General features: G+C 35.2%; 2 protein-coding genes across 6 annotated transcripts in view; one reads left to right on the top strand and one right to left on the bottom strand.

Annotated features, from left to right (window-relative positions):
* LOC105195151 overlaps positions 1 to 5,294 on the top strand; it is a 32,602-nt gene extending 27,308 nt beyond the window's left edge. Inside the window, exons 4-8 of one of the 2 annotated variants that reach the window (XR_005574749.1) lie at positions 727 to 966; positions 1,178 to 2,037; positions 2,267 to 2,549; positions 3,041 to 3,555; positions 3,629 to 5,294. Coding sequence is in view for 1 of the 2 variants with exons in the window: in XM_011160422.3 (XP_011158724.2) it covers positions 727 to 966; positions 1,178 to 2,037; positions 2,267 to 2,549; positions 3,041 to 3,231 (1,574 nt within the window). In the remaining variant the exon portion in view is untranslated. Of the gene's footprint in view, positions 1 to 726; positions 967 to 1,177; positions 2,038 to 2,266; positions 2,550 to 3,040 lie in introns of both variants that reach the window. The other variant, XM_011160422.3, reaches the window with a different exon arrangement.
* Positions 5,295 to 5,858: 564 nt separating this feature from the next.
* LOC105195150 (solute carrier family 41 member 1) lies at positions 5,859 to 18,408 on the bottom strand. 4 transcript variants are annotated; one of them, XM_011160416.3, is made up of 10 exons: positions 17,860 to 18,408; positions 14,807 to 14,920; positions 13,556 to 13,819; positions 11,673 to 11,950; positions 10,482 to 10,806; positions 9,284 to 9,581; positions 8,819 to 9,024; positions 8,355 to 8,503; positions 8,089 to 8,275; positions 5,859 to 7,933 (listed from the first exon to the last, which is right to left on the bottom strand). In XM_011160416.3, the coding sequence occupies exons 3-9, from the start codon at positions 13,815 to 13,817 to the stop codon at positions 8,096 to 8,098; spliced, it is 1,698 nt and encodes a 565-aa protein (XP_011158718.2). In that variant the 5' UTR covers positions 13,818 to 13,819; positions 14,807 to 14,920; positions 17,860 to 18,408; the 3' UTR covers positions 5,859 to 7,933; positions 8,089 to 8,095. The 4 variants fall into 4 exon arrangements, with proteins under 4 accessions (XP_011158718.2, XP_011158721.1, XP_011158722.1 ...); XM_011160419.3 differs by lacking the exons at positions 14,807 to 14,920; positions 17,860 to 18,408 and adding an exon at positions 12,258 to 12,619 and having other exon boundaries at positions 5,859 to 8,275; positions 11,673 to 12,071; positions 13,556 to 13,689; XM_011160420.3 differs by lacking the exons at positions 14,807 to 14,920; positions 17,860 to 18,408 and adding an exon at positions 12,258 to 12,619 and having other exon boundaries at positions 5,859 to 8,275; positions 13,556 to 13,689.
* Between the last annotated feature and the right edge of the window lie 1,570 nt (positions 18,409 to 19,978).

Raw genomic sequence — 19,978 nt, 5'->3', positions numbered from 1 at the left:
TACGTTGCTGCAATAAAAAATCGAATTGAATGGAATGTGATGGCGAGAAAAAAACTTCTTAACGATGAGCATAATTATTCCACGGTTATTATTCCTGAAAAGAAATAAAGAAGGAAAAAAATGCACCCTTTCGCTCTTCCTATAAGCTTTTTAAAAAAAGAATTCTCGTTCTCTATAAGAATGGTTACGTATGGTCGTGCTGGAACGTCAAATAAAAATAAAATTAAATTAAATGAAGAAAAAATTTTGTGATTACATTGCTGTAATAAAAGATCGAATTTGTATGAAATGTCATAGCCGAAACACAGTAGCGTTATCACTTAGTTGAATCGCTGTTATTTTATTTTGGAGCAGCAGCGATTCAAATATCTACGATCAGCACACTTTGTATTTGTGCACGAGTCATCGTACGCGTAGCGTTGTTTTGCTCTCGATAATGTCCTATCGTTACCGTTACACCCATGCACGCCGTGACGCGCCTTTTCGTCAGTCCCGGACTCGTTATCTGTGCGTAAATAGAAAGATGTCGTGCCACCTCGCAGGGAAGAGATAAGTGTTTCCGGTCGTTAAAGCCTGACGGCCGGGAAGCGGAACGGTGTGTTTTTCTTCCTTCTTTTTTCTTTATTTTTTTTTAGAAACGATATGCCCGGGAGTTTTCGATGTAGCGAGGACCAACGGCGCCAAGAGACGCATTCCGAGTTCTATTTTTTTCGTTTCTTTTTTTAGACCTGAACCTGTGGAATAAGAGTATCAGTCAGCGCTGGCGGAAGCTGCGGCGAAGATGCTCCGTGCAGGAGTCGTCGGAACCGCAGGAGGCGCTGATACAGGGTGGCGGGACTCACGGTGTCATACACGCGGTGAGATCAACGCCGGCAAGCAGAGAAGCCTCGCCGGCCGCGAAGAGTCTTCAAGGCGATGGTAACTCGCCGAAGAAACTGCTGCAAACTAGTTCTCTGAGGTTGCCAGGTGAGCTTGAATTGACCTGAAACAAAATCCTCATAATGTCCATTAAAGCCACTTATTTATGATAAATATAATAATTAAACAAATTGAAGTTAGTAACTGAAAGTTAAACTGAACATTAAAATAAATATATTTTAGCTTTTTGGCATATAAGAGCCATTATGTCAAATATTTATACATTGCACATATATTTTATAGCCAAATTTGCTTGCAGGCACGACGAAGGGCATCGCCGATATCCAGCACGTGCTTCGTAGTAAGTTCAGCAAGATAAACGCTGGCATCAGGAAGCGAAAAGCACTAAGCGTGACAGAAGTGTTCCCCCCGCAAAAAGACAATGCCTCGAATTTCTACGTGCCGAGTCCACTCACCTCGTCTTCCAGCCAGCCTTTCGAGGACGGTCGTTACGATTCGAGTGAGCCCACGTCTCTGCCACCGTACCCCTATCACGATAACTTGGAGACCCTGGCGGAGAGCAGCATTCCGAACTCACCCCATTGCAACGGCAATAGCTTCGCTTACTCCCAGGACGGCTACGAGCAGAAAGACCTCTACGAGAATGTGATGTTCCCGAGGTCCTCGCCGTCTTCCTGTTCAAGAACTCGGCCTCCTCTCCAACGCAGCAATTCGGAAAATCGCGAGGCCAGTGTGCACGATCACTGTTACGAGAACGTGCGCTTTCAACGAGCCGGTGCTCAACGAGACGATCTAGCTTCGGGAAGCCCGTACGCGGGTAGACACTTGGCCAGGAGCAACTCCGAGACCAGGGACCACTCGTACGAGAACGTACAATTCCTGAATGCGAAGATTAGGAACCAGTCGGAGCCGTCGTTCGAGGAGATACACATACCCAGAGTGACGCCCAGAAAGAGATCCATCGACTTTAAGGTCGGCGGACAGGTGAATAATTATTCAGGCGAAGCCACGTTGAGCTCCGGTAGTGGTAACAAGGAAGATGCGCCGGTCAGTCTGGGTACGGAGAGAAGTTCTAGCAAGAGAAACCCGAGGAGGCTTAATAGCAGAAGCGTAGCGAATATTCCTAGCTCTTCAGGCGCAAACTTGAAGACTTGGCAAGTGAGTAAATGCTAATGAAAGAAAGGATTTCTATTGAAGCTTCACTAGCGTCTAATTTGAATTGCCGTGAAGATTTGATTAAGAAACTAAAATAGCGATTAAAATAGTTAACGAAGAGTTTAAGAGTTAGTCAGATGTTCGAAATCAAATATATCTTGAGTATTATTATAATTTGACATACGTTTGCAAATTTTGCTGCGGTTTCAGTACAATGCAAACTTTCTTTCAGGGTACTCAAGACGCCGACGAAGGTTTGAACACGGACTCAGAGCTCGAGGACATTGATGAGGCAGCCGAGGGAGAAGAATCGCGTTTTTGTACCTTGCCAAGACCTACTAAGAGTGGCGCATCCTTTACGATACTGACAGCCAGATTTCTCAAGGGTCCTGGGCACAAGGGACTCGGCTTCAGTATCGTCGGCGGTACCGACAGTCCTCGCGGAAATATGGGGATCTATGTGAAAACCGTATTTCCTAATGGCCAAGCTGCTGACTTAGGCACTGTTAAAGAAGGTAAAGCTTATATCTGACAAGTTAATCTCATGAATCTTCAAATCTCTAAACCTTTTTTTTAATTTTAGTAATCCAAGAAAAAAAATCTTTTCCATACAACAATCTCTTTTCTCTGAATCTCTTCCTCCTTTTTTGAACGATATTTGAAATAATTATTAATTAAAAAATGAAATAATTGTTAATTCTTTTATGTAAACTGATTATTAATCAAATTAAGTTATCAATAGATTTTTATTATTTGAATGCAAACTCTAAAAATTAATTTATGAATAATAATCATTTGATGCTTTCAAATAAAATGCAGATATATTTAAAAATTACTTGTTAAAGGCTTCTGTGATGATTTCTAAAAATTGCTTTACAATAGTTTTTTTATTGTATTATAATATTTATTATTACATCACCATTTTTCCAATTAACATATACATATACATGTACATTTCACGAAATATATATTTTTCATATATTTCATAAATTTGTTGTAATTGCAGGGGACGAAATTTTGTCAATAAATTCGAAACCTCTTCACGGTATGACTCACGCCGAAGCGATCGCTGAATTTAAATCCGTGAAGGCCGGGGATGTTGTCCTACATGTGGGACGTCGAATAAACAAGAAGAAGAAAGAAACTTTAACCCTGGCACCGGTTAATACCTCCGTCCCGAGGCAACCAGTCACGTGAATTTGTGTAAAAAAACGTCGCAATGATTCCGTTGCTGAAGTTTTACGAATCTTTCACCCTTTGAAGAACATTTATAATGTAGCAATATCGATCATTATTGCTGGCAATAATACGCGAAAAGTTGTGACAAACTGTGGCGTGATTTACCTTCTTAAGCTTTGTGAAACAAAATTGCATCAAACTTGTATCTTAGATTTTAATGTTGTATCTCGCTTTCGTTTTATTTCGCTAAAAGCGAGGTAAAGTTGTGTAAGCGCAAAATTTCGTACATGGACGATTTATGTGGATTATAGAGTCGATAAATTCTTTTAACAAGTATTTGAAGTAAGTACTATATGTTTTTAAATGCTTTCTTATAGCATTTTTTTACATTTTTCTTTTTTTTTTGCTATTTCAGATACGAAAATTGAACAGAAAATTGCAACCAAATCCGACTACTTTTCTATATAATTCAATTATATATTTATTGGAAGAAATGCAGCTAAAAAAAAAAATGCAAAGTAATGTTTGTCTCATGAATAAGAATGATATTTAAAGGCGAAATGATAAATTTATTTGCACGTATTTTCAACTACAATAAATTTTGACAAATTTATAAAAATTTTTCACCCACGTTTATACATATCTGAAATTAAAAACTTAGATGAGGAAAACGGAATGCTCTTACAATTGCGAGATTTTCGTTTTACCTTTTCGATATATGTATAAGGATGATAAAAAAAAAAAGATTAGATGCTCTTTATTAATATATCTACATGTGAAAAGGGCGAGTTGGGAAAAACAAAGTCTCACTTTCACTTGACAAACATAATCAAATGGTGAGGCAAATGCTGTCGAATCAAAACGCGTTTTAATTGTACGATCAATCTACTCGGTATATTAAGCATTAATATTTATCGATAAACTCATAATCATTGTCTAACGTTATCTATTAGGAACATCGATATAATGAAGGATCATTGAAGCTTTCGATTAAATCGCATCTTCTCATGTTTACTTATACATAAAGATGGAAAATAGATGAATTAAATGTACCGAGACAAATTCGGCTGCTAACGAAACACAATACAACGCAACGAAGTCCTCCAATTAGCAATTAACAGACGATTTATTTTTGTAAAGCGAACAAAAACGTTTCGCGATTTTTGTACAGTTAATGACGAACGAAGCGATGTTTATTAATGTGTGTATGCCGAATCAACGAAGTGAACGGAATCGAACGTGTGTCAATTGCACGATGGAGATTATCTCTAATGAGTCAAGTAATACATCTAATGAAATCGTAAAAATCTGACTTCCAAGGGAAATGCAGGACTAATTAAAAGTGACAAAAGAACAATTAAATTTTTGCTGAATGTTTTATCAAATAACCAAGAACAACAGTAATAAAGTAACTTTTTTTTATATCCAATTGTTATATCAGTTTTTTGTTATTACAATAACAAAAAAATAATTTTATAATACTAATAATAATTTTACAATAATTCAGTATGCTTAATGAAATCTTGCCTTTTGTCATTTTTATCTATTCTGAAATTTTCTTTACGCAGGCCCGTGCAATTAGGCATACGACAGGAAACCCAAAGCCCGAACTTTATTGCAGAGTTAGAGAAGGAATTATTTTTTAACTGTAGACTAACGAAGATCGTCCAAAGATGAAGCCCAAAAAATATTTTTACTACAAAGGCGAAAACATTGCATAGAGAAAGCGCATATCTATATATTATACATATAGTATATATATATTTTGATCGAGCAAGAGACGAGTTTACTTTAAAAGGGAAGTAACATTATTAGTATCTAGTCGATTTGTAATATTTTCGTTTTTGAGAGCCCATTCTATAGTCACAATGAGAGAAAAACGAGAGAAGAAATTTTTTATACATACATATAGCTATATACATGGTGATAAACACACATGATTATATATTTCTTATATCGATTTTTCAAGGTGTAATAAATTGTATAATCGATCGGTAGATTAATGATTAGAATTTAGGACCGCCGCGCTAATTCGACAAAGGTAATGTACGCTCCGCACAATAAAACATTTTTAAATTAAATTGGAGTATTAATTCCAGGGAAATTCCTTCTGTTTGTTAAATCTTGTGATTTTACTCTATGATATTAAATAAATAATATACAAATATAATAATATTTGCTTCTTGGAAATGTATATTTATGTAAATCTCATGTATGTAAATTTATGAAGAAATTTAATTATAACAATATTAAAATGAAATTAAAATGCCATACAAAAAATTTAAGGTCCCTTCACTCTCCAGAGTTGTGTTAAAAATTTTTAAAAAGATTTGTATTTTAAAAAGAAGGGTTATATGAGAATTGAAATATGTGAGAAACCTTCAAAAAATTTTCAAAGTTATTAGAAAAATATGTTCGATAATAAGAAATAAATGGCATGGAAAAGTGCCAGGTATGTCTTACCGGAGCCACAAAGGATCGCCTTCATTGTTGTCCATTGAGAACTTCGAGCAATGTGAACACTGGTAGGAATGCGGTGGAAGGGCGTAAAACGGAAGTTCAATACGTGCCAAATGGATTGGTAAATTCCATTTCTGGAATATCTTCAAGTATCTCCAGGCAAAAATATTATCTGACACGCATTATCATATTTATATAAAATATAATATTTATATAAAATATATACATAAATATAAAGCATATAAAATTACAAATAGAATTCTGTTTTGAAATCCGACGCAAATTGTAGATTTAAAGCAAGTTTGAAATTCTTTTGCAAAAATAAAAATTGTAATGTAAGTTGCATGTAAGAGCAGAGTGAAGAAAACTTTCAGAAAGCATATCTATTTTATTTACTGTTCCAAGTTATGCCTCCTAAAATTTTTGTTTACGCATCTGTCACTTTCTCCTTACATTCGACTTTCGCTCTGATTTTCATTTTTTGCCAGAATTAAGATGTGTTGAAAAATAATTATTAATTAAATTGTTGAGGATTTTATGTATAATTATATACTCACTGATTGTGAGTCTGTTATTTATATATTGTGATATGCGTCTAGAAAATTAACAGACAGTTAATCGTTGGATTATTCCACTACTTGATGACATAATCATTGCAGGATTTTAGATATTATCAAACAATTAAACACAACAATGTATGCACAATTATGTTATGGATAGTACTAAAACGATATAATTACGGAGGAGGGAGGGTGAGCGGAAGTATTAATTTTACATTAGCCATTAGCCTGTTGGAGTTTGCAAGACCTCGTTATGATATCTATCTCGATGAATATAATATAATTATTAGCTACAAATTTATCTCTAATTTCATATTAATATGAGCTTATTTTATTATATTGCTTTCTTGCTGAAATCATGCTGAACTCTGTCAGAAATTCTCTTAAATTAAAATTTTGAATAAAATTTTTATTAGGCTAATGCAAAATTAATTATTGTAAATGTTAAAATGTTTATAACTGCAATGGTCAAGAGTACTTAAAACACAAATAAATATATACATAAAAATATATTTAAATATTTTAAATACATTTTCATTTCAAAATGATTTGTTTCTAAAAATCTTCACAAATTGTTCGAAAATTCTTAATAAACGATTTTACTTTTCGTGTTTCAGCGCATTGAACTTTGGCTGCTAGCTTTGCAATAAGTTTGCCAATATTATACTAAATCTCCGTAATAATAAGTAAAAAGCTTAAAAATTCCTGATTTTAGAAATGTTGAAATACAATTTTGGTAAAAATTTTTTCAACGATATTTAGAGTATTTTGAAGTGTCTGCATTGTGATGTTCAATGCGCTGAAAGTAAACGCTCGAAATGCGAATTTTTTACAAGTGCAAAGACAAATAATTAATGTAAATTAATTACTCGGCTATTGTCTGAGTATTACGTAAGGCGTGTCTTAGAGACCGCGTTGCGTAATTAAATAAGGTATATGCGCGTAAGGCTGCGGCAAGGAGCGGCAATCAACGCTTGCTTTAATAATATGTGGCTGAAATACCGTCACTTTAATTGAGCCGCAATTGCGTCGCAATTGTTGCGATTGCGCAATTAAATGGTACCCTATTCGACGTGGCAGGATAAACGCTTACGACTTCCGAGATGAAGAATATAGGAATTCCTGACACTCGGCTCGCTCATTTTGCTCGTAGCTCAAATTCTTCACGGCCACAATTTTATAAATTTACAATCGTTTCCTACCGCTTTAAGTTAAAATACGTCGCTATCGCTTCAAATTAAAACATGTTGCGATACTAATCTTGCGATAGACATTCTTTGTTAAGACGATGCAATTATACAAATCTAAAACGAAAGACGTCCTGCGAGCGGCTAAAAAAAACTAATGATGCTTTAACGAATTCTTTAGACGTCTTTCAGACACGTTTCGAACGTACATATTGCTTGCTACTAAATTGACTAGGCTATTTATCTGTAAGAGGTTCGTGGCACGTTTTATGGAAAAAAACGTGAAATATGTGCTAGAACTGCTCATCATGCTGCTTCGTAATCATCACACTTGTAGCTCACAGCCGGTTACGTATGCTCGCAGAAACAGACAACAATGTCACTCTGTTGTGGAATTATCGTTCAACAAATGTATATTTGCGATCTGAGTATTTCCCTCTTTGTATCTCGCTCCTTGGCATCATTTTATCATTTCTCGCTCGGTTTTGCGAGCCACTTTGAGTTATATAACGCCTAGAAGCGAGGTGTTCAAATTGTTTTGACAAGCGCAAAGCACCCAATTCTCTTATCCCGTAATAAGAAAATTAGGGATTGTTAAAAGTTTTTTACACTACGTGTGTATGTGTTGGTATGCATGCGATGACTTTAGTTCTATATTTCAAATTTACCTTTCACTTATCCGTAGCAGTATGGATACTTAATTGAGTATATAAAGAAGAACGCTAACGCCAGGAGCAACGATCCGCTTAGATCACCCAGTGCTGTCAAATACGGGATCGCCGAATTGTCGGGATCGATTTTGTACCTCCACATCGCGTGAATAATTATATGCGCGATGTACAACAGAATCATCACCTGAAAAAAAGAAATCCTCGTTATGCTTTTGTTTCCGTACACCTCAAAATCGAAATACAATTATTTGTAGTTGACTTACTTGTACTATGGAAACAACTATATAAGAGATTACGAAATATGCATTTAGCGTGCAATGGCCCGGGTTTAAAGCATCGGCTATAAAGACGAAGATCAGTTGACCGGGGAACACCAGACTGACGAGCAATCTTGCAGTCTTCGCGTATGGCGCTGTTTGTAAAAAAAAGCTTTAGATATATCAAACATTTTCCAGCATTAAAAATTTCTATATAAGCAATTTCAAGAAAAAAGATTCTTTAATATCTTTATTACTATTAAAAAAAATGTATTTTTCTTTCTACTTAAACAAGAAAACATATGTGTAGATGAGATAAGAAAATTCCAGTACAAGAACATAAATATAAAATGTCAATATAGATACAGATAAGTTTCGACGAAAATTGAAAAAATTTTGAAATAGTAATTTTGAAGAATATTTTTCTAATAGATCATAGAGTACTTTCTTCTGCATGGAATTATACGTACATCCAGCGAACAGCGCGGCCCACGGAGTCACCCAAATTTTGCCGTGCGGCGGCAGAATTCCTATGATAGAAGACTGGTGCAACATGGTTGACATTCGAGACGATTGCACCGATACTAAATTACCGCCAATTCCGTTAATGACCGGTTGAAAGACTTCGGATCCTTTGTAAGAATCAATCATGCTCTCGAGGACTAATCCACCCACACTAAAGACAACGTAGTAGTAAAAATAAATAAAATTTTTAAGTAAAAGGAAATAAAACACTTAAGCGAAATAATAAACAGATTATAATTTAACAATGATATATTGTAATTAAAAAATAAAATTAAAAATTAATAAAATAAATTAATAATATAATTGCTTAAGAAAGGAATTGAATATTCACAGGTAAACAACTTGGTCAATTGGATAAAGTCCTTTGAAAAATTGTAAAGCCAAAGTAAAATGCCATTTCTGCTACTAACCCACTGATCAGAAGGGCAGACAGGATAGGCACCCAACCGGACTTCAATACGTTTCTCGTGTATTTGTTCTTCAATACGATTACAATCCAAATTGGTAAAAGAATTATGAACCCTGCGAAAACGACGTACAGTATCCAGTCTTGTGTGTTTACTATTCTAATGTAGAATTCTGATGCAATGGTGGAGAGAATACTGATGGACACAACATCGCCGATAGAGGCGGCCAGAGGAGTCGCCACGTTGTCCGGATTCATTTTGTATCGATGGGATAACATGATCACGGCGATCATGACGAAGTCTGCGGAGAAGAGACAATTTTGTTAACAATTTTAAATTTTACTTATCAAAACATTTTAGTACATCTGTAATACTTAAGTCAATTAAGAATGGACTAATTAAGAAAATGTACGTTACGGTTAAATATCAAATTTAACAATTTAGGAATTAGAAAAAAATCAAGAAATAAGAAAATTATAATAAAATGAAAAGAACCACTCTAGTTTAAAGATTTAGTTTATAATAAACCTTAACAACATTATAAATATATAGAGAAAGAAGGAGGGGAGAGAATTTATATGAATGTTGAATTATTCTTGCAGTTAGTGATACTACATCTGTTGTAATAACATATTTAACGATTGCATGATTACAGAATCCGATGCTCTACATGCTAATGAAATATTCATTTTATATATTAGAAATGGAAATTAAAGATACATTGTAATACATTGTAAATGGAAATTAAAGATACATTTTAATACGTTGTAATTGATAATCATTTCAAGCTTACAATGTTATGACTAGAAAAATGGAACATTGATAATAGGCAACATAAATTAAAAATGTAGAACACAATAATACACAAATGCATATAATTTTTTATTAAAAGCAAAAAAATTTTTGCAACAATGAAAAGATCCGTGATACTAAGAAAGAAACAGATCTTTCTATATGAACAACGCCTGTATAAAAAAAGTCTCTCTATCAAGCATATCTTTATCATTTATGATTAGTTATCGCTGATAATATCTATTAATACAATGATTGAATCTGCGACAGCAGTCGTTATTAATGCTAATTGCTGATAAATACATAGTTACCTCAAAAGGGAGTGTCGATTCGTGGGAGCTTAGCGCATAAAGGCGTGCATTAGCTGGTTTAGTGTTTAATGAGCATATCGACAAGAGGATGATCTTACCCAAGATAAAACAAGAGCTGGTCGCTGTGCACATACACGAGACCGCTAGCAGCAACGCGTGCTCCCATTCGAAATCATTCCCATTGAGCTGGCCTACCGCCATGCCGAAAATTGACAGACAGATGGCCGCGACGATCGCCTGAACCTGCACCAAGGCGATGTTCCCGACGATCATCTTGATGATCTCCCGTCGGCTGGTCATGTTGCCCAAGTTCGCTTGGGTTGACAGCCGTGACGCCAAACACATATCGAGATTACCTTTCAGACCCTGCAGCGCCGTAGTCAGGATCATTAGTTGAGGGACTTTTAAAAAAGCGGGCATGGTCTGAAATCAGATATTAATAAATTAGAATGTATATAAATTATAATATATCAAAGTAAATGTTATCATTACTTTGATCGCCGTGTAAAATCAAAGAATGGATTAGAAAGAAGAAAGAATGTTATACTGATTGACGGGTAAGCATGCATTGCGATAAGATTATAGAAACAAAAGCTATTTTTTTTTTACATTTATAAGCACTTATACAATACTTTCAATTTTGTCTCTTGGCAGAGTTTAAAAAAGTTTATCTGACTCTATTTACAGAAAAAGCTTATCGGCTCTTGCAGGATAAAACGTGACAAAAGCGTGGCACTATTAATTTGAATTAAAGAAAGAAGTAATTAGAATTACAAAAGTTTGAGACACACGGTATATAATTAATGTGTTATTCATTATTATCATGACACATATTGTTAACGAGTTAATTCATCGCATCCGGACTTTTTAAAGAAGTTTTGAGATATCATATATAATCCGCGATAAGAATTGATTATTTTGCTTTCATGTGATCGAATGATCGAGGATAAATTGTTCGACAAAATGTATACCTGTAATCTCCATCTTAAATCTACGTGAGGTCGATATTAAAAATGTGAACGACACTCGAGTGTTTATGTAATCGGGTCGGTGTAGTATTAAGAGTACGATACCGTATCATATCAATAAAACGCATTCGGTAAATATTGAGCATTAATGTCGACATCGTCTTTGATAGTAGCAAATTATTTTTCCATCTTCGGACAAGAATAAATATTTTCACAAAAATATATGTAGCGTAAGAAAAAGACGGAGAGGAAAAGGATAAAGAAATGGACTTTAGTCTCTCTTCCACAATACGGGAAGTTTACTTTGGGGAGAACCCTTACCTTCGCAGTAGTAAGGACGCGACCTGCGCCGATGGTGCCTAGACCAGCGATGAGGAATGGTAACGACACCTGCATGATCGTGTGATACCATTTTTCATTTATGATAACCTTGTCGTCTTTGTGGTCGTTTGGGTCCTTACGACGTTCCGCATCGGGATCCAGGATAGCGTCGTCCGATGAAATCGTGACTACGGAACTGGATAGCGAACCCTTTCCGTTTAATCCGTCGGGCGTGTCTTTTTGGTCCATCTTGTCAATGCCGGATGTCTTCAAGCCGGCTGTTGACGTATCGGTACATGTTAAAAGAATCCCACTCAACAGTTGGAGAATATTCAAGCGGAGGTCGCAATCTCTCTCTCTTTCTCTCTCTCAATCAATGTTCTAAATAATCGGATCACGCTAAAATTGAGATACGAATAAATAAATTTGTCGATCGAATTTGTCGATATGTTTACGATAATTACTGGCTGCGAGATTTGAATGCCGATCGCGTAAGCTTTCTTTGAAAAAATTGTACCACGCATTCTTTAAACTGTCGGTCGCATAACTCTTTTCTGTGATTGAGCTAGCGCAATTAAGACTCACTCGGTTAATTCTACATGAGCTTTAGAAGAGAAGGAAGATTTGGCTCACTGACGGTCGGTCTCCTGGTGATTGTCAACATTCTCGCGCGTCATCTTTGTGTAAACAAACTCGTGCTCCGCAAAGGTACGTAAACGACGCAAGGTGATTACTGAACTGAACGTCTCTTCTCTCTGCGTCGACACTATAAACCGGCGCTAATTCATGGTACTCTGGATTCCGACGGTTGTGAAACAGTCAGCGGGTAGAAATCATCAGCAAACTACCGCTCCGTAATCGTTATAATCGTCAGTCTGTGCCGATCTTTCCCCACCATATCCGCGAGCGATTTGTCACACCGTGACGACGATTAGTTTGTTCTCTTCCTGTAGGTACGAAATAGGCGCGAATTTCACGATGCGGAGCGACATGGACGGACAATAATGTCATCAATTACACTGTCGGAATTTGCCTCAATCCAAACAGCACCGGATAAATTCCCTTGTAGCAAGAGACACGGCAATGTCGTAGCGCAAGTATATTTTATTGAGATAATTCGTTCTCTCGTATTTGGTTGTTTATTAATGGACAAAATGTTAAATGCTCTTCGTCGCGTCAAACAATTTCGTGCGTCATGTAAGTTTTACGCTGACGCGACGTCGTGTTTAGTCTGCATGAATATGCAACTATTTTCAGTCGAAGGCCGCAATCCAATTTGGTGACTAATTATTATTTTATTGCTTATACAACTTTTACGCAACGGCAAGTAGATAAGAATGGAAATGTGGCAGTAGTGAGAAGGTCATGTAAAAATTGATAAATAAATTTCAAGTTACAAAAAAACTATTGGCCTTGTAACAAAATTCATTTAACTTGCATTGCTTCAATAATATATATATTTTTTACTCTAAATTTACTTTTATTTTTGCCTCGCCTATTATTTGCATGCTCGAGTGTCAGCTAATAAAAAATTTCGAGCTGTCATGAAAAATCGAAACTCTTTTAATTCTATTCAAATAAATTCAAACTTCAATGTCACAGACATACGCGGATGCAGTTTTTATCTTTACTCGCGGCGATCGAAACTGATCGATACTGTTATTGACGTAAGAATTTATGTTGCTGTAATACTCAATAATGTATGATATCTAAGCCGAATGCTTTTTCTATGCAAATTTTTCAACTTCCTTCAGTCTTCCTTCGTTAACGTCGTGGAAGACTTTCCAGATTAGCATTTAATCGCATAAAAAAATCAACCGTGCAAGGATAAGTGCGCGTACACGCTCATTCTCGTTCCGAGTTAATCTCGCAACTTTTCTTACCAGCGACTTTCTGCACGATGACAGGCTCCGGGTTGATGTCCACGCCCAATTTCTTATCAGTCATGTTTATGTTGTCGAATTTCAGCGAATAGTTTGACATTGATAGACGGGATATAGTGAAAGCTTGATCCTTGATTTTTCCAACGTCATTCGCCGGGTGCGAGACGTTGTCATTGCTACTTCTCCTATTGTCATCTGGTGGCGTGAGACCGATGCCGTTCACCATCGTCGGCTCAATCTCCGAGTCCGGAAAAGCGACCATATCTGAAAGCCAATGGTTCAAGTAAATGGAAGCCTTATTCTGATCTATATTCGAGATATTTGCAAAATTCTCGATACAATTTGAAACGCCGAAAATCATATACTTAAATGGAGAAAACATAATAGTTTCCGAAAAAAGCAATTAATTTAATATGTATTTGCAATAAAACTTGAAGCTTGAAAATTGGTGAAAATTAATGGATAATAATGTAGTGGCTAGATACATTACAAAGTTAGAAGAAGTTTGCCAAAATTGTATATCATCTCACTTAAAAATTCACACTTTGTAGCTGAATTGCAGAAAAGATAAATGGCGTAGATTTTCATAATAATATGCAATGATCACAATACTGTTGGAACTAAGTAAATAGAATTAAAGTTTTCTTGTCGCTCTTGTCTGTAGATTAGATAAACAAAGTTCTACGAAAAAGTTTAGTCTCATAAATCTCATCGCGACGTTGCCTAGACACAACTTTAGCTATCTTAATATAAATGATTGTTGTGTATTTTATTATATTTTATTATGACATAAAGAATTTAAAAATATTTTTCAATTTGATTTATAAGCCAACGTGATGCAATTTCGGCAACCTTCTCTTAAAATTACATTACACTCTCATTTTTTTTTTTCCATCGCAAGTGTTCATTCTCAGCGCTTCATTTATCTTCGATAAATATGCAAAGGCTGTGCCTGACGCCAGTAACATGACAATTATTTTACAAATAGAAATTTTACTTTAAAGTAAAAGGAGATACATTTAAAAGAGCTCGATTAAAGAAACAAGTATTGCGATTTAATTTATAATTTTTACAGTTGCAAAACACGAGACAAAATTGCTCGTAATTTTGAACATGACTAAATTTGAAAATTCCATGAAGATTTTTCAATATTATTTCTCTTTTTTTGATGCGTTCGTGTTGCAGTAAAACCTATCATAAAATGAGGAAAGATTTAAGGGAAGACCCCGCGCAAAGTACACATGCACCTACCGAATTCGCTGCTGGCCCACGGTGTTACAATAGCCCGTTCGGCAGACCTTAGGATCAACCTGCGACAATCTCACGTCGGATCTGCCTGTTTCCGCAATCTTCGACCTACAACAACTAAAAATACACAATGGCACGTTATAGATCATCTAGGCTATCTGAAAAATTGTTTGTCGTCATTGTCAGGTAATCAAATGATTTGCGCGCGTTATCGTGAACTCGCATACTAGCGATTTTAACACCGTTATCTCACCGACGGCTTATCGCGGCTATTGAAGCCACCGCAATTGCATATCTAGTCGAGACCATCGCGCTTATCGGGGGGGGAAGAAGAGGTAGAAGAAAGGAAGTGACTAACGACGGGGGTCGTAAAATATAAAAGTGCGAGGACTAGAGAAATGAGAGGAGGTCAGGAATCCGAGAATCATGATTACACAAGCGCATCGTTCGCGCGCATTCTTCGGAAATGTGAACTAGATACCGCGAGATTTTCGAATCCGCTTGAATCCGATCCGCGGTTTTCGCGAGCGGAAACCCGAGAACTCGTGCGCTCGCCGCGGAACACTTACGAACGTATAAAATCTATTTATAAAACGATAGGATATAAACCTAATTGTTTGCCGATGCCGTAATTTGTAATCAACTAGAACTGTTCGCCAGACAGAAGCAATCGATACCTAATCATGACTAACAGTTTAGCGTGTGTGCTTTCGCACAATATGAGTTGTGAGTCGTCCGTAAAAATAGTCGCAAGCGTACCGTTATGACGCGTTTCTACCTGTTCAAAGTTATTAGACCCTGCAACATTTAAGTGCTTTTAAATTAAGAATCTTGTAAAGAATTCTAATAAGTAACAAGAGCAATTACTCTTTGTCAATCGGCCAAGTTTCTTTGCCTGTAATTTTTGAATTTTAAATTCATAAGTCTATATGTGCTCGCGATTAATATAATTATTGAAAGATAATTTTAGTAAAAATAACATATTTCTTTTTCCATGTTTTAAAGAGTTTAAAAAAAAATTACATACGCACATCACGTATCAATTTTTTTTGCTTTAATTTTATTATTTTCACATATTTTTTAATAAAGAATAAAAAATTCTATTAAACAGCCAAAGCAATTATTATTTATTTATCTACAATCAAAGTTTCTTTGCTTGTAATCTTTAAATTTTAATTTTTCTTAAATATAATGTGTTGAATTTTAATTTTTCTCAAATATAAGCACGCGACTGATTATTATAATTGTTTAAAAAAGATGAGCAACTTTATTAAAAATAACAGTTTTTTCCAGATACTATAATTTTAAGGAAATTACATCAAATTTCTTCTGCTCTACTTTACATTTCATTTCTTTCATACATTTTTAAATAAATATAGAAAGAGTCTGGAGCAGCACTTTTAACGGAACGCTTCACCTAACTAAACGCATCTTTCTTTATCAGGTCATATTTGTCGATGATTAAAGTAGCTGAAATAGCTTTTGAAATATCCTTAAGTTGTATTATTGATATCAGAGTTCATCTGTGGTAATTGATAGCGATAATCGTAAACGGTCAAGTCGTTGCTCCGACCAACGGGCTCGTCGGTGTTCCTGACACTTCGTGTAATGCAATATGCAGAATCAGCGGGAGCGTCGCGACTTAATCTGATCGCACGTTTGGGGTGATAGATGCAACTGAAGCTCTCTCGCGTCGCGACTTGATCTGATCGCACGTGTCGCGGGAACTAAATTACGCGTACGCCTCTTGTTACAAAATGTCTACAAAGGACTTTGAGATGTTTGATTCACAAAAATTGGAGATAGGTTCGATTTACATCTCGCAAAGTAAATCGCGCTAACCGATTTAGCGATTTATCAAATTTCGGAAAAATCAAAGCTCGAAGGAGATAAATATAATAATAGATGGGAGAAATAGTAGAGATAACGAAAGAAACAATAATTAATATTTAAGCAATAATTATTAAGAGATAATTTAATTTTTCCGCGTTACACACATATCTGTCAAATTTAATTTAATGAACAAAATAAATAAATGACGGTCATCATTTAATGTTGATAGATAGCGTATAACGTTAATTATGTCCGCTAACTATAATTTAATAACGGAGAAAATAAGTAATTGATGATTATTAAATTAAGTTTGATAGATTGCTGCCTCTAATATTATTTATTTTAATACGTATGTGTGCTCTCTTGTAATTTTTTATCTACGATTATTTCTTTTGTACAATGAATTAAATTAGATGTAAATTAATAATTACAGTGACAGTGACTTAAATTCTGCGCTTAATCATGCGTTTTGATATCTCGGAATATGTAATTATCGAATATTTCACAAACATTATTTCATGTCAAAAAATATTTTTCATGATATGATATTATATTAAAATTTTATCCAATCTAGTACTCATGAAAAAGCAAACGATATTCGTAAACAGATAAATCCTTCTACTTCAGACTTTGTTCCAGATAATTGCTTGTATCGTACGAGATAATCATTTTTGAAATTTGCGGAGCAGTTCCTCCATCTTGTCATGGCATTAATATTAATTCTTCTTGAAGTCATTGATATTAATTATGTCACCGCGTTCATTTAAAAAAGCTCTAAATATTAATTTGCAAATTAGACATTACTTCATTATTCTTTATCAGTCGCTGTCAAGAATTATCGCAACTATTAATTTTTATATCTGTTTCGAACAATACTTTAAAAGCATGCCACAGTTATTTTTACAATTCTTTGTTCGTTTTATATTTATTTTAAATCTGCTATTTTTTTGTATTAAAGTGTATCAATAATTCAATTGCTTAGTTTTTGCGGTACACGAAGATGCTTTCAGATACTTTCGCGGGTGCTTTTTTTCCACCGCGCGAGAGTTAATTTCTACCTTTCAGAGTGAAAGTACAAAAATCTTCCTTACACTTATCAATAATCAACAGCCCATTTATCTGACTGTCGAGACTTTGTGAAAATTCAACAACAAAGCTCTTAGGATTACACCTACATTGCTGATAAAAAAAGGCAAGATTAATCTTGATATCGTGTTACTTACGTAGAAAGCTCACATCGAATTTGCGCCAGCGTGTCGAAGTTCACCGATGGACCTCTCGTTCCTGGAGAGTCCGTTGACGTTGAAGACGGTACCAGTTTGGACGACGGTCTCAGTACCGATTTGCGAGCGAATGTCCCACGACCCCCAAGCTCTACTCGCGTTTTTCCGCGAGAATCGCGTGAAGTCGCTCGCGACAAGTTCGAGTACTCTGTTGGGATTTCCAGTGTTGTTAAGTATCTTGCGCCACTAGACCAGAATGAGTCCGGTTCTCGAGCGCGTTTGATTTTCGGAGCGTACAAAGGTGTCCGCGTATCGCGCGCGGTTCAGCTTGACTGATAAAAGGAAGCCGCAGCTCGATTGTCAGTACTCCTACTCGTCTTCGTCGGGCGCTCGTGCGTCTACCTCGTCGTGACGACGTATGCACGTGCGCTATCTCGTAGGCGGTAGGTGGGAGCTCGAGGAAATTCTAAGGCGGATCGTGTGTGCTTAAAAATTGATCGTAAGCGACTCGGAAATTCATCGGACTTCCCCGCCTGACCTTCGATACTGACAATTCGATTCCGGGTTTGATTCGCGTTACACGACAGTCAAGTGTTATTAGGAATTACGGGATATACGAGATGTTAGACTGCAGGAATTCCTTTACGTAATTCAACAAAATTCGCGAATTACACTTTTTTTTCTGAGAAAAAAGATAAATTCAATAAATGTATAATGAATATTTAATGTTGTTTGCAAAGCGTCTTATCATGTACTATAAAACTTTCGTTATCGAGATAGCGATAGTGCACTTTTTACTTTACTTCGTCACGTCTATAGTTATTCATGTTATTCAAAACTTTACATTAGACGGCATTCATTTTTTACAAATATTTTTAAAAGTTTAGAGAGAATCGATTATGGCCGTTGTGGCAATCTCAGTGATGAAATAAAATTTTCTTAAACTGTAAGACATATGGCGTTTTAGTGTTTGCACAGTAGAAAGCATTGAAAGGGTTATCCTTGAAGTAATCTATCAATCAAATGTCGGTGACAGTTTACTCGCAAAATTTATTAGCTTTTTTCCTCTTGAGAAAATAATTTTGAGTTATTAACGTGAATTTCATAAAAATGATTAAAAATTGGTACAAATAATATTACAATATAAAAAAAGAGTACCTAGAATTAGTCCAATCATGCACAAAAAGAATTACTATCAAATCAACGATTCATGGTTTCATATATATAAGCAAGCATGTAACATCTTCTTGGAAGAATTTATAATCTTAAACGTATAATTTGCTTACATGAAGAAATAAAATTATTATGTCTGTTTAAGGTTATAAATGCTTCCAAGATTTTATATTTTGCTTATACATATGTAAAACAATAAATTATTAATTTAATATTAATTTTTTTCTGTGTGGGTATCTCGCGTCTGATTATTTGCCCATTTATTTAAAGTGATTTAAATAATTTCCGAAAATTTATTATACTTTCAAAAACAAATGCTTATGATACTTTTTAAAGAAAAAAAAAAGTAGTATAATTACATTTTTAAAAAGACTTTTCTATTTTCTCTGTGAAATTTTCCTCATTTTTCAATAATAGATAGATTGATAATGACTAAGTCTAAAATGCAATTTTTCATAATTTAATGGAAATTAAAATAGAAGGAAACTGGTTGCCGTACATTCTCTTAATAAACTAAAGACTCATACACATTAACAAAGTATAAATGTAATAAATTAACTGAATAAACGGTGATCATTTTTCTGCTATTCATCAATATGAGTAATATGAAGTCAGATTTAATATCAAGACGTCAGTCTCGCACTATTATTCAGTCAATCACCTAATGCAAATCGCTCATTGGTATTCCTTCCATTGAGAATCTTATTCTTAAAAATACGGACATATGTATACTATATGTGAGATCTTTAAATTTGGCAGGTATTTGACCTTCAAGGCATTTTGCAGAAAGATCCTTATTCTAGACCTTCGGTCTCCGAAAGCAAGGATTTTCTACAACAAAAATGGACAGAATAAACAGACCGTCGACGACTTGCGTGTTTGACATGCCCGAATCGCGTGTCTTCAATTATCTTTGGCAGTCGATATCGAATGCGGAGCGCGTAAA

This window comes from Solenopsis invicta, chromosome 5 (genome assembly GCF_016802725.1).
Source record: "Solenopsis invicta isolate M01_SB chromosome 5, UNIL_Sinv_3.0, whole genome shotgun sequence".
In the NCBI taxonomy this organism is placed as follows: Eukaryota; Metazoa; Arthropoda; class Insecta; order Hymenoptera; family Formicidae; genus Solenopsis; species Solenopsis invicta.
The sequence above is the reverse complement of the archived record's forward strand: the minus strand, read 5'-3'. Positions and strand labels throughout refer to the sequence as shown.